Below are 15,718 nucleotides of genomic sequence, written 5' to 3'. Positions count from 1 at the left end.
TGACGCGATGTGTCTGTTTAGAGAGAGGTTCACAGATCACAGACTGAGCAGTAGCACCGTTTCAGTTGCCAGTCCCTGAACCTTGTTCAGTGTCCTGGAAAAGTTATCTCACTAGTGACAGCCCAGTGCATATCAAAAGGATAACATTTTAATGGAACGTTAAAATATTTATGATTATGCATTTTAATGCACGGTTACATATGTAACACATATTTGCTCTTTCTAAGTGAAGGGTTTGACTATTTTTAAATGCACCACTTCTTGAGGATGTCGTGTAGGCATCACTGCGTTCTAAATCAAATGAAGATTAACACAAAATGAAATGTGGATGGCTGGAGCTGCAATATGACCTGCTGCTCTTAATGGTGCAAAGATGGACCAAGGACATGCAATTACTCTGAGCTGTGCACAGACTCACTTTTGTAATTGTACAAAGGATTAGTCTTCATCTGAGTCACAGGTCAATAAACAACCGGAGGGAGTGTTAATCCCCATTTGAAACAATGCGATTCTGGTGCAGCTTTTTGAAGCTCTGCTAATGCACTGCCCTGGCATGCCCTGAACCACTATGAGATGCTTTGGAAGTCAAATAACCCTCCTTTTGTAACTCTGAAGAGTTTTTTCTCTATTTCAGGGCCATTATGGTGGCCGTGACTAGCTGCTCACGGCAAGTGTTTTCTAATGGTTCTCACATGTCTAATGAAGTGTGTGATAATAGTCGATAACCTTTTTATAAACGAGCTACTGAAAGACTGTGTTCTGCATTGCTACAAGTCTATTTTTGGTGCTCTTGAAAAAGGAGCACTGCTTGATACATGGTTTGTCAATTTTTCTCATTCACTGGTTTACCATTTTCCCATTGATCGGTATGCGGTCGTTAAGACACACCATTGAGGTAATGGCTGACCACTCCGTAGGGATTCTAGTGCTTTGTGTGACTGCAGGTTGTAAAGAAAACAAAGCAATGCCTGGTAAATAAATTTGGGAACAGCTCTCATCCTGACAGAAATGGTTGTGGTAGCATCACACTTAGGGCCCTATCATAAATGTGGTGCAATGCGGCGCCAGGCGCGACGCAAGTGATTTTTGCTAGTTTCAGCCCGACGCAGTTATCATTTTCACATCCTGCGCCACGTTGTTTAAACGTTGTTGGGTCCACAAAGTGCGTAGACTTTGTCCCGTAGATGGTCTGCTCACATGCTTTAACTTCACGCACAAGCAGATCCGTTTCCTCGCTAGAGAGGCGTTCAGTTTTTCCGCTTGCAAATTCCGTCATGTAAATAGCGAATCCGCCATGGCGCGAGCGCAACTGGCTTTTAAAGGGAAAGGAGATGAGACTGTGATTGGTTTATTGCACGTTACACCCACAAAACGCCCCCATTACTCAGTGAGAGAATAGGGACAACTCTTTTAAACCATGCGCCGGGTGCGCCAACCATTTTTCCTGTCGTTAAACTAGCAAAAGTGGATTCGGACATGCCTAAGTGCACTTGCGCCATGCGCTTGGATTGTTAAAATAGGGTCCATAGACTCATATATCAGAGGATAGATAGATAGATAGATAGATAGATAGATAGATAGATAGATAGATAGATAGATAGATAGATAGATAGATAGATAGATAGATAGATAGATAGATAGATATTGAGATTTTTTTTTTTTTCACAGGAGTAATACATACAGTAGTAGTAACTATCCAATTTGTAATATGTGTTATAGACTCTAATTCCCTGTGCATTAAATTACAGATTTGTACTTTAAGGATAGCTACAACTGTAAAAATACAATGTACAGATGTATTTTTACAGTTTGGGTTTATGATTTAGCCAGTATTGTAACACCTGACCCTTTTTATCTTCTAGGTGGGAGTCAGTGCCCCAACAGCAGTGCCTTACAGGAGGTGCGCAACTGCAATGATCATCCCTGCACTGTGTACCACTGGCAGACGGGACCCTGGGGTCAGTGCATAGAGGACACCTCCGTCCCGTCTGCCAACAGCTCGCTCAGCCGCGCCGGAGCAGGAGTCGGCACTAATGAGGCGTTCTGCTCGGTCGGCATGCAGACGCGCAAAGTCATTTGTGTACGGGTCAATGTGGGACAGGTGCCTCCTAAAAAGTATGTGTATATTTATATAACTCCCCATTTCACTTTCTGCTGGATCTATACTGGCAGCATTTCTCACAGTGAGCGTCAATAGTGGAGGAGCAAACCCACTACAATTTTACAAATAATACTTTTATTGTATCACAGAATGGAGTTTTGGCCGAATATTATATTATATTATATTATATTATATTATATTATATTATATTATATTATATTATATTATATTATATTATATTATATTATATTATATTATATTATATTATATTATATTATATTATATTATATTAATCAAAATTTAACAAAGAGCTCACTAATTGCTAATGATTTTCTACTAATTATTAAACAGTGTTTTAACTATAATTAGATCCTCATACATTTTTTACCAATTACCTTTATTTACTGTCTAAACCATATGTGTCCTCATGTGGGTCACAGACAGCCCAATTTATTTATTCATTTATTTGTATTTATTTTATTATTGTCATTTGTTGGAGCAGATATTGAAGCAGATTATATTTATAAACATTTATTGTTATATGTATATAACATGCATTCTGGTTATAAAGCTCAATCTTGAGGTCCTCCGCTTGATTTTTATTGACAGATAGAGGCTTTAAGTTAATGAGCTCTCAGTCTGTAGTTTTAAGCATCTGGATCTGGTCTTTCCCTGAAGGCGTCTACTGGGAAAATAAATGATCTGTTTATTTATTCAGTTTAATAACAGCATTATTCTGTCAGTGGCTGTGGAAACAGGGTGTGTAGCTCAGGGACCCCATGCTGGTAATGGAAATGAGTCCCGTTTTCTTCCCGGGGTTATTCATGTGCTGGGCTTTACCCACCGATCTACACATTCATATACACACGTGAGACGCATGCTGATCGTTATGGGATTTCATGTGAAAGGAGCAGGAATATTGGTGTGATGAAGGGATGGGGATTGAGAGAGAAGTGATGTATATAACAAAAACAAAAATGCAATATTAGAGGTTGAAATCACATTATTTATATTATGCAATGTATATACTTTACCTACCAAAAGTTTGTGGTCAGTAAGATTTTTTTAATGTTTTAAGTCTCTTATGCTCAGCAAGGCTACATTTATTTGATTTAAAATAAAGTAAAAACTGTAATATTGTGAAATATTATTACAATTTAAAATAAATGCTTGCTATTTTAATATATTTTAAGATGTCACATGATCCTTCAGAAATGATTGTAATTTGCTGATTTGCTGCTCACGAGACATTTCTTATTATCAGTTTTGAAAACAGCTGCTTAATATTTTTGTGGATACCACCAAACAGTTTTTGATAAATAGAAATCAATACAATCTATTTGAAATAGAATTGTTTTGATTATGAATTACATTACATTATAAATGCCTTTACTGATACTTTTGATCAATTTAATGCATCACTGTCAAATAAAAGTATTAATTTCTGTCAATTTTTTAAAATAATTACTGACCCCAAACTTTTGATATTATTATCACTATGTAACACTTGCTATTTTATTTTGCAATAGTGAAAAGTTGAACATTAGAAAATACCATTGATTTCATAATGTCTTAATATTTGGTTTGTTTTCATTTTGCTTTAATGACAGCAGCACTCAAGCTTCATGAACAAGTTTGTATCAAAACTGAGCATCTTAAGATGAGCTTTTACACTTTTACACGTTATGTGCTTCTTCTAAAGAGCATCTGAGCATCTGTTCATCCTGATTTAATGTGTTTATATATAGGTGTCCAGAGAGTCTGCGTCCCGAGACTGTGAGACCGTGTCTTCTGCCCTGCAAGAGAGACTGTATGGTCACTCCGTACAGTGATTGGACACCCTGCCCTTCCGCCTGCCAGACAGGTGCTGCTCTGCTTCTGCTTTTTAACACACACTTATGTAACTGACATATACTTTAAAACTTCTGATGCATCTCTTGAACTAAATAAGAATAGAAAAATGTTTCTCAAAGGCTGAAGTTGTCTTTTATTGTTAAGAAACAGATTATTTGTTACCATTCTTTGCACATATTTATTTATAGATGCCTTCACCCAGTGGAGAACTTCAGTGAGAGTAACAATCACTGAATCACGTTTATTAAAAAAAAGGCACTTTATATTGAAGTCATTAAACCAAAAAGCAGATGGTTGCTGGAATAATTATACATTAACATGAACATTTCCAAAGGTAATAAAGGTAAGGTTGGCTGAAAGCAACACAGTCAATCGTCCTCATGAGTCATAGAGAGACTACTGAACCGATTAGATTTAACAGTGGGATGTTGTTTTTGCAAGATTTTCTATATTTATTCGTGACAATTTCATACTTTCTGTCCATCCTCTTGTGTATATCCAGGTGGCAACATCAAAAAGAAGCAATCAAGGAAACGCATTATCATTCAGCTTCCGGCTAACGGGGGCCAAGACTGTCCAGAACTGCTCTTCCAGGAGAAGGAATGCGATTCCTCGTCTGTTTGTCCAGGCTACAGGTGAACACAATACCTCTGGCTGCAATTTTAGTACAGAAATGAAAAAAAACTAATACATTTTTTTAAAAAGTGCAATTATTAATTCCTAAACTTAATAAATGACTAAACTTACTATATTATTACTTTATCATCATATTACTATATTATTATGTATTATGTTTATTATATATAATTTGTAATTTTAGTATAGAAACGTAAAAGAAATTAATACAAATATTAAATATATATTATATTTACATTTTGTAACTGATTTTATGAAATTTCTGTAATACAATTATTTAAAATTAAAATTTTAATTTTTTCCCGAAAGAAATTAATAGTTTTACTTATTATGGATTCATTTATTCAATTGAACAGTGACTGTAAAGTGACGGTAAAGTCTTTTATAATCTTGCAAAATACATTTTTCTTTAAATAAATGCTCTTTCGAGCTCTTTAAAACTTTCTATTAATCAAAGAATCCTGAGAAAATGTTTTTTATCACCGTTTCCACAAAAATATGAAGCAGCACAAATGTTTTCAACATTTATAATAATAAGAAATATTTCTTGAGCATCAAATCAGCATATTATGATGATTTCAAAAGGGTCATGTGACTCGAGTAATGATGCTGAAAATTCAGCTTTGCCACCACAGGAATAAATTACAAAACAGTTATTTTAAATTTTATTTTAAAATGACTGTTTTTACTGTATTTTTAAATCAAATACATGCGCCCTGGTGAACATCAATCAACAGACTTCTTACAAAAACAAATCTTGCCAACCCCAAAATTCAGCTTTGCTCCACAGGAATGAATTACATCTTAAAATATATTAAAATAGCAAGCATTTATTTAAATTGTAATAATATTTTACAATATAATTTTTTTTTACAATTTTTTGATCCTATATATATATACATATACACACAAATCTAAACTGCCTTATATGTGCTATAGGTGGAAAACCCACAAGTGGCGCAGGTGTCAGTTGGTGCCCTGGATCATTCGGCAGGACAGTCCTGGAGCACAGGAGACATGTGGACCAGGACTACAGGCTAGAGGTACAGAAAAACCCTCATTATCAACTTAAAAACTGGCTACTGAGATGCAACATCTTTCAATTTTAACATAATCGTGTTGGTGCTTGTAGCAGTGCTTTACTTTGCAGCTGGGGAGATAGTTAAACGCATGCTAAATGCATGAGATCGGTATTAATTTGATCTGTGACTGAGTGTTTAGCATCAAAGGTTTGTGCAAACTCTTCTGAATTTAAACGAAATGCTCTATAAGAGGTTCGGGAAGCTCTCTGAAGCAGTCAGAAGCTGAACCCTTTGCTCTTGACTCTCACCAGTAAACCCTCTCAGGGTTCAAATGCAGGCCATTACTGCGGTGCGATTGAAAAACATAATTTGAAAACGAAAGATGAGAGTCGTATGTTATATACGCCCCGAGACAGTGGATTTTGCTACTATTTGAGCATTTGATTTCTCTGATAGAGATGCATTTACCGCATATGGAAGGTTCTACTGACATAAAAGCATTTTTATGTGGCTACTTTTAAATATTGTGTTAAAATTTAAGACAATATTAAAAGAAAAGTGAAGTATCTTGCTTATAAAAATGGATGATGTTCGCATATTTTGGTCTTTGAGTGAAATATAAAGTTCTTAATGGTAAAAGCTTCTTTAGATATCAACTTCTCAGCACTGCTTACATTAACAACCATTACCCGTAACAGTATCCCTCAAAACGCCAGCATGACCGAAGAAGCAATCCAATACAATAGCTTTCACCCTCATTCAACGATATAAATCTGGATCAGTCCGGCTACTCAAGTCAATAGGCATTTAACCGCCTTCTCGTGTAATCCATCACAAGATGCTTATCTTTATTCAGTATGTGTGGCTTTATAGGTGAGTCTGGGCTGATATTTATCAGTGTTAACCCAGAGAAGTGCATTTTTTTTCTTTGTCTGGCATCTCTTTCTTCTTTTCTCCCCCAGCCGTCTCGTGTAAGAAGTTGGATGGTGGACCTGCAGACGTTGCAGCCTGTCTCAACTTTGCGGGTCCTATGCCTCAACTCACTCAATCCTGCCAGCTTCCATGCCAGGATGACTGCCAGCTCACCGCCTGGTCCAAATTCTCATCCTGCGCCGCTGATTGTGTGGGCGTCCGAACCAGGAAAAGGGTTCTTGTTGGTAAGTGCTGGATCAGCAGGTCTAATGATAACTTCCTGATGCAAAGTCCTCAAACTGGCTTTTCTCACCCACGTCGCTTTCAACAGAACTAGATTACTGTATAATGCACGACATTAATGCAACATTCTTTCAGATGCATTTTTGTCCTTTGCATTATTATACATATATTATGCATTACAGTAGGTAAGATATCTATAATGTTAAGCATAAGAGCATACTGAAGTCTACTATAAATCCAATAAAAACAGTAAAGTTTGGAAATATGTGTGTATATTACAAAAGTGTATATATTAAAAAGTCAACATGTGTTTAAACAAGCGAAAAATGGCATTCATATTATCATTGTACTAAAAATTATTTTATTTATTTATTTATTAAAATGAAAGCACACTACTTTTGAATACTATTTTTAAATGCATGTGTGTATCTAAGACTTAAAAAAAAAAAAAAAAAATTATTATGAATTTGAAAATTTCATCCTTATCTTTCTGTGACCCAATTTGAAAACTCCTGCCTTTACTGATTTTCTCAACAGATTTGTTTTATCTATGTGTGTATTCTTTAAAATTCAAGAAAATCTGTCCATTGAGTCATGAGGATGATTGATTAACCTGAGGAAAAACCCTCTGTTACAAATAGCTTTACAAAAATGTTCTCTCTTAGATGCCTTAACCTCACCTGAACCAGAAATGTGTTTTAACCTTTAGTATAAAGTGCCATGAGAAGCTTAGCCAGTTACTTAGAGTTGAACTAAATACAGGGTGCGTGCCAAGACTTATTCGCCCTTTGGAAGATTTGCTGTAAGTCAAGCAACTTTGCAAAAGGGATTACATGAGATTAGTGCCATAGGTCTTTCAATTTGGATAAGTCTGTTTACTAATGATTAACAGATCAGTGTGTTTTGACCAAAGGAGCTAGATACCATTACATGGTCATTTCTGTGCGTACCGTATCATATTATTACAAAAGATTTATTCTTCTAAGCATGAAAGCATTTTGAAATGGATAACATGACCTTTAAACTTTTGATCTAAGTATTGTATGTTTGTGTGATTGTACACAGGTAAAAGCAAAAAGAGAGAGCAATGTAAAAACACACAGATGTTTCCTCTGAGCGAAACCCAGTACTGTCCCTGCAACAAGTACAACGCCCAGCCTGTGGGGAACTGGTCCGACTGCATCCTTCCCGAGGGTGGACGAGTAGAGGGCCTGTTGGGTATGAAAGTGCTAGGGGATATCAAGGAGTGTGGCCAGGGTTACCGGTTTCAAGCCATGGTGTGTTACGACCAGGATAACCGGCTCGTGGAGACGTCACGCTGCAACAGTCACGGTGGGTGAAAAAAAAAGAAGACGAGTCATTTCTGCATCACCGGTGTCACCAAACGGAATTGCTAAAATTATTATTGCAAACAGGTTTTCTAAACACTTCCCTGTATGCCAATGGTTGGAAAAACAAATAGTCCCGCCCCCAAACTCACATCATTGGTTGAGCCAGTGTTGCTGTTGTGAAGAGTGTTTTTTGACAAAATTATCATCTTGTAAATTTAGACATTATTTGTATTGGTTTTACTCAATTAAACTTTTTTTATTTTTTATTATTTATTAATTCACTTTTTTTTTTTGCAAAATAATAATATAATACATCTTACAAATAAATAATCTAATTTTACAAAAGTAACATTTCATATGACGATACATGCTAAATTAACCAAACGTTCAATCGTTTTATATTCTAATCTGGGATAAGTATTTGGGAAAATGAAAAAATACTTCATTTCAATCATGACAACTCTCGGAATAGTTATTGAATATGGCAGTGTTAATGTATTTGGTCTTGACAGACTAGATCTGCTACGCTGCTGCTGCTGTTGATTATTGCTGTTGCAGAGCAAGTATGGATTTGTTACTGCTAATAGATACACAGACACACTGCTGCATAAATAGACGTACATAAATAGGTGGAGCTGGGGGAGGTGGAGAGGAACTCTGATAGAGACAGCAAACACTGAATCAGACTATTTAAATGTTGATCAAGCAATCTCATTGGCTGCCGAATCAGCAGAGGCCAATCAGCTTGTGCCATATGGTAATGATGTGATTCCTTGCGGTTTGCAATCAGCCTGCGCCCTCTAGAGTTGCATGACTGAACTATATGTATATAATACCCTTCAATTTCATGCGTCAAACTAAAAATAGGCCTGAAATACACAAAAATCAGTTGCATCCTATCATTTGAAATGCAGTCAGTGTTTTGGGATGTTTATCTTGCCTGCCAAAATCCTTTCTTTTAGTTACCCCACCTCAAGTACATTGGCAGACACGACTTACATTGCATTTCAGGGTACACATTTTACATTCTCATCAGTTCTTGCTTTCCCTGGGAATTGAACCCATGACCTTAGCGTTGCAAGCGCCAACGCTCTACTGTTTGAGCTACCAGGAAGCTCTAGTAATGAAAAGTAAAGTAAGCAAAGAGCTTGTCTTGGTGGAAAATGCACTTGTGTTTGTCTAATTCCGTTTGGGCACCTTTCACCACCTCCTGGAGCAAGGAGCTCAGAAACGAGCATTTGGCAATCCTTTCCTCTGAGCCCGAGATTAGACTGTGGCAAACTACAGCGTTAGATCAAAGCATGTGGGATGTTGTGGGCCATGCAGGAGCTCTGTGACGTTAAGGCCTCTCTCTTTATGAGTCACAATCCTCTGGTATGGATTGTACGCTCTCAGCTGGAGGCCCGTGAGTGGCTCAAAGACTCGGCATCCCTAGAGTGAAGATGTGCTGACGGAGGCAGGGTGTTTCTCTCTCTCGCTCTCGCAGTCTCTGAGACATCCCTCGCTCCAATCAGACCTCATACCCCTCACCATTTGAAGCGTGGTTGCCATTTTGTGAGGCTGTCAGATTGACATGTTGCCCAAGGCGATTTGTGTCGGGTGGAGGGTGTTTAATCCAACTGTGAAGTTTCTTTATTAGGGGTTCTGGTTCAAAAGTGTTACAGATATCTAGACTTTTTTTTTTTTTTTCTCTTGGAGGAGTATATATTCATGACTGCATGTACATTTTTTCTTGTGTTGTCCAATTTATTGTTAAAACACAGACTGTGTGACACCAAAACTGTGTATGAGAATGTATGAGGAGTTTTTACCAATACTAAGGTAATTAACAAAATATTAACAATATTTTAGTTTAATAATTTAACATTAACTATTAATTTGCTTTGATTTAAAACAATTTGTATATAAAGCACTACAGTATACTGAGAAATGCATGTAGAAGCCTCTTTCTGCCACAGTCTCACAATTCTGATTTTATTTATCATAATTGAGTTTATATTTCACAATTCAGAGTTACTTTCTCAGGATTCCCGAGTTTATAACACACGATTTTGACTTTATTTCTCACAGTTCAGAGTTTGCAATTTTAAGTTAACATCTCATAATTCAGACTTTTCTTTTCTTAGACTTCTGAGTAAGCATAATAAAACATAATAAAGCCAGAATTGTGACATAAAAAGTTATCTTTTTTATGAAATGGCAGAAATTCAATCTTTGAATCGCATTGATTTCTAAAGCCGATTTTTGCTTTAGAAGTCAAGTTCTGTTAAAATGATTTACTCTACCTCAATAGTGTTTTTAAATAATCTTTAATCTTTGTAATGTAATGTAATAATATAATTATTATATTATATTATATTATATACCTGACAACCACACCCTCCAAAGATATTAACCGAAAACCACTTCAAAATGGCGACCGCCAGGAGGCCGCCGGTGACGTCACAATTTTAAAAGAAAATCGCTCGTATCTCGGCAACGCGAAGACACAGAGAGCACAAATTTGGGTGAGGAGGTCCCACGGGGACCCTTGCTCAAACGCGAGAGTGGCGGGCCTCGGGGACGCCCCCCACCGGATCGCAGTTCGCTGGAACCCCCGACTTTGAACGGCTATAACTCGGGGATCCAGGCGAGGGTGGGCTCGTTCGAAAGGCCTCGTCCAGCACTACGATCGATTTGAGTTTGGGGAATATTGAGCGAGGGGTTCTCGCGATATACCTTTATAAATATAAGGTATTTTCATTCACCTTTATATTTTTATATATAAAAAAAAAACTCCCATCACGGAGGGCTCCTCTCTGGGCATGTGCCCAGATTGCCCATATGGTAGATCCAGGCCAGATACCAAAGTATTATGGACCACTTGACGTGGAATGCTTAAAACCTGCTTTTTGAATAATCCTCTGACATTTTCCAAGACTTGAACTGTTTCATGCAGCTTTCCCATCAAGAATTTCCAGAATGGAACCATGACCTTTGCAAGTTGTGATGTAAAATGGAACTTCAGCAGACCATATCAGTGCAAATGCCACAAGCTTGACCTTAACGCTGCTTTAACATAGACACTCGATGCTGTGTCACCTGTCACAATGTATTAGACCAACTCCAGTAACCAGCGTCAAAACTGCATCATGTTTGTTTGACTCGCTATTCAACTCTCTCTTACCTCTCATAGGTTACATAGAGGAAGCGTGTATCATCCCCTGTCCATCTGACTGTAAGCTCAGCGAGTGGTCAAACTGGTCCCGTTGCAGCAAGTCCTGCGGCAGTGGTGTCAAAGTACGGTCCAAGTGGCTTCGGGAGAAACCTTATAATGGTGGCAGGCCATGCCCCAAACTGGACCATGTTAATCAGGTATGCAGGGACCTCCCTGTTATATGTGCTTGTCTTGTTTTAATGATTTATCACCGGGGTGCTGTAAATGTTTGATCAAAGCACCAAACGGAATAGCATGTTTCTTTAATGCACAGCAATAGGGTTTACTAATGTGTTCAAATAATCATGGGACACTGTTTGTGCATCATAGATTTAGATCATTAACATTTTCTAGGCTGAAACTGTGTGTATTTACACATCAGTAATTGGTTTTGGAAGTGGCTAATACATGGCTTGTAACAACTTCTCTGTTTTCCACATTCCCTCTTTCATCTTCTCTCTCTCTCTTATCATGGCGGGAATCCTGCAACAGGCTCAGGTAAAAAAAAAAAAAAAAAATCACATTTTAAATTATTGATGATGCTGCACATCTGATTAACCAGTTATCTTTTTGAATTATATTTTTTGTATAATAATCATTTTTTGATCAATTATTAATTCAAGATCTTGATAAATGTATGACTTTGAGGCCCAAAGGGCGAAGGAATTATCTTAAAAGTGGCAGGACACATTATAAACCTGGTTAGATTGGCTCATGAATATTAAGTGGGTGATGTAACTGAAAGGAAAATGGGCATTACTGTTGAATGCAAATGTTTTTTTTTACAGCATTTATTAATCTGTTCATTTTAATTTGTAAGTTTACTGAGATATTTTAATTAGCATAAGTTAATTTTAGTTTATTAATTGATATTAGGTCATGCATTACTCTACTGTTCCAAAGTTTGGTGTTATGTTTTTTTTTTAAATATATCTCTTATGCTCTCCAACGCTGTTTTTATTTGATTAAAAATACAGTAAAAACAGTCATATTGTGAAATATTATTACTATTTACAATAAATGTTTTCTAGTTTAAAATATTATAAAATGTAATTTAATCCTGTGATGGCAAAGTTGAATTTTTAGTGTCACAGAAATAATTCTAATATGATGATTTGGTGCTCTGCTCAAGAAATATTCTTATTATTATCAATGTGGAAAACAGTTGTGCTGCTTAGTATTTTTGAGGAAACCATAATACTTTTTTTCAGGATTATTTGATGAATAGAAAGTTCAAAAGAACTGCATTTATTTGAAATGAAAATCTTGGTTGATTTATTGCATCCTTGCTGAATAAAATAATTTTTTAAATAAATAATCTTACAAACCCCACACTTTTGTAGTATATGAACAGGTATGAATTTACAACGAACCATAATATATTTATAAATTATTAGTAACCTTATTAATAAATGCTGTAAATATCTGAAAGTTCATGTTAGTTCATGAAAACTAAAGAATTAACTGATGTTGATTGAATTAAATCTCATTGTAAACCCTCACCTATAAAGCTTTTACATTAAAGCTTATTATTCCACACAAAAGTTGGTGAGCAGTGACAGAAAAGTTAGTTTTATAATGCCCAGCTGAAAGCTCTGTGGCGTTTCCTCAGGTGTATGAAGTGGTGCCATGCCTGAGCGACTGCAGTCAGTACGTCTGGGTGGCTGAGCCGTGGAGTGTCTGGAAGGTCAGCAATGTCGATCTGAAAGAGAACTGTGGGGAAGGTGTACAGACGAGGAAAGTTAGGTATGACTGAACAACAACAACAGCAAAAGCAACATTATTACTAGTAATGCACCTTTTTTGAAAGTCCTGCTAAGTTCATGATAGTCCTAACAGATGTTTCATTTCATGAAGGTGCATGCAAAACACCGTTGATGGACCTTCAGACACTGTAGAAGACTATCTCTGTGATCCGGAAGAGATGCCTCTTGGAGCCAGAGAGAGCAAACTGCCCTGTCCCGAGGACTGCGTTCTGACTGACTGGGGCTCTTGGAGTCGATGCCCACTGGTGAATGGAGACATTGATCAGAAACATGTCTAATGTTCGACATAGCACAAAATCATATTTCCCCCTATCATTTTGTTATGGATAATCCTGGATAGGCCTGAATCTTGAAAAAAAACAAATCTGCTGATTTCCAAAAAAGGCCTAATACCACCTAATTTGATGATTACAAAACTTTTTGATGATTTGATGAAAATTTACATCACAAACAGTTTTTTCCACAAAAATTAGAATTTTATATATATACAGTATAGTGCTGTCAAATCGATTAATTGTGATTAATCGCATCTAACATAAAAGTTTGTGTTTATGTAATATAGTTGTGTGTGTGTGTGTGTATATATATATATATTAACAAATGCTCAAATACTCAATTTCAATGTCAAAGATCTTTACATAGACACAAATTTATAATTAAGTTTTTCTCACAAAATCTGTATTTTTCGGTCACTGTTTGGATGTAGTAAAACACCCACAAATGTAACAGAAAACATCTGGGTCATCATGTCACTGGCCATAATTCTAACCTTGAAATCTAGATTAGACATAAACTAATGTCATACATGTGCGAAACAGCTGAGAATTGAATGAACAGTTGTAACTTGGCTCAGAAGAAGATAGGAACCATGTCTCTGTGGCAGTTTTTCCGGGGATTAAGGGATAATACAAGATTTCTTCACCTTACCTCACCATATTTTAAATGTGACATGCTAGAGCAAAACAAGCACTATTTTTGTAATCAGTTCCCCAAAATCAGTTAGAAACAATTGCGATGCAGGGCGGTGTAATTAATTGGCCCAAGCTCAACATTCCTTGCTGCGTGGTGTGTATGATGAAGCTGAGCTCAACACTTTTCAATGCACACGTCCCCTAAAAGCCCAACCTTTGTCTGATAAGTAAGTTAAATGCATGCATGCTGATTGGCCACGCTTGAACCTATTTTTACCATCTCCTGTTGAGGAGGATTTGAGATGCAGCATGTTCTTCAGAGCAGCTCAACACCAATGGAACATTTTTGGTCAGCTGTGCACCAGCGGTCAGTAAATACATGGCAAAATAATAAACCCGAGGAAGGTTTTGTGTATGGCGGGGGTTGGTCGCTCACACATGAAATTGTTTGCAGTGGCATATAAGTGTGTGTATAGGCATTATTGAGGATTCTCTCAGAGGGGAAGGTTACTCATGTCTGTCTCAGTGTGATTCCCAGGCACGCTGCCACCAAACTGCAAGGGTTGCTAAATGCCATGGATTCTGAGACTGTCCCTGCGGTTAAAATGCGGGAAGGCTTAAAACATCTTACGCATGACTACTGAGAGGAATTTATTTCCCTCAGAAATAGCAAGGAGAATATGAAAGCCAAATTAATCCGCTGCACATATGTTGAATATTTCAAAAAGCTTGTTTATTGATCATTATTTGTTCATTGAAAGCTTTGTTTGTTTTATTTTTGAAGCCATGCAATGTGAACAGTACAAGGCAGAGGACCGCCAGCCCTATACGTCAGCCTGGTGAAGGGAAACAGTGTCCTTCGACTACAGAGAAAGAAACATGCACTCTGAACACCAACTGCTTCCATTACTCCTATAATATCACAGGTAAATATTGACTGCATCTTATCTAGAACATTTGCTAGCTACCAGATCCATGCCAAGACTAAAATACAGTGCTGTCAAATCGTGATTAATCAATTTGACAGCACTAAAAATAGCTGTTTTGATTTGCCAATTATGGCTATTCATCTGCCATGACCTTCATATTCTGGTCAGGTTAATTTTAATTGATTGAAGGAATAATTAAGTGTCAGTTGGAATCCTCTTTACTTTTCCTAATACTGATTATAAACTCATTTCAACATAATATCAGCATTATAATTTGTATCCTTTTTTTTCCCTCAAATAGTAGCATTTGCAAGGTCGCCCGTCTGAAATTACAAAATGATTACCTTGAATGCATTTTGAAGTTGCTTTGGATAAAATCATTTGGCGTAAATGTAATGCCTCTGCAATAAAATATTATTATTTTGATAGAATAAAATCTAAATAAAATATACATATATATATATATAAACATTTTATTTTACTTTTTTTCCTCTATATGAATAATTTTGTTATTATTATTTTACTTTACCAGTGTTATTTTAGTATGATTTACATACTATTATAGTATAATATTTTGCGTTATCTTTTATTTGTATATTTTAATTTTACTTTTAGTTGAAGTTTTAGTCATTTATGTGCTCTTTGATTTGGTAATTTGTATACATTTTTGTTTTTATTTTAGTACTTTAACATAATCTTATTTTATTTAAGTTTCAGGCTTTTTTAAGTTAAGTTTTTCAACTAATATTATTTCAACTTTATTGAAATTAATGCCAATTATTATTTTTTATGATTTTTTTAGTTGGTTTTAGTTTTA

General features: G+C 36.3%; 1 protein-coding gene across 1 annotated transcript in view; it reads left to right on the top strand.

Moving 5' to 3' along the window:
* The window catches only part of thsd7aa (thrombospondin, type I, domain containing 7Aa), a 129,668-nt gene that overhangs the window by 87,104 nt on the left and 26,846 nt on the right, over window positions 1-15,718 (top strand). Inside the window, exons 8-17 of the mRNA XM_084423264.1 lie at window positions 1,863-2,115; window positions 3,850-3,965; window positions 4,458-4,590; window positions 5,531-5,634; window positions 6,576-6,770; window positions 7,834-8,100; window positions 11,275-11,454; window positions 12,903-13,041; window positions 13,153-13,306; window positions 14,757-14,898. Coding sequence (XP_084279390.1) covers window positions 1,863-2,115; window positions 3,850-3,965; window positions 4,458-4,590; window positions 5,531-5,634; window positions 6,576-6,770; window positions 7,834-8,100; window positions 11,275-11,454; window positions 12,903-13,041; window positions 13,153-13,306; window positions 14,757-14,898 — 1,683 coding nt within the window. The remainder of the gene's footprint in view (window positions 1-1,862; window positions 2,116-3,849; window positions 3,966-4,457; window positions 4,591-5,530; window positions 5,635-6,575; window positions 6,771-7,833; window positions 8,101-11,274; window positions 11,455-12,902; window positions 13,042-13,152; window positions 13,307-14,756; window positions 14,899-15,718) is intronic.

The sequence above is a fragment of the Rutilus rutilus genome (assembly GCF_951802725.1).
Source record: "Rutilus rutilus genome assembly, chromosome: 11".
Taxonomy (NCBI): Eukaryota; Metazoa; Chordata; class Actinopteri; order Cypriniformes; family Leuciscidae; genus Rutilus; species Rutilus rutilus.
This window is presented reverse-complemented; position numbering and strand designations above follow the sequence as displayed.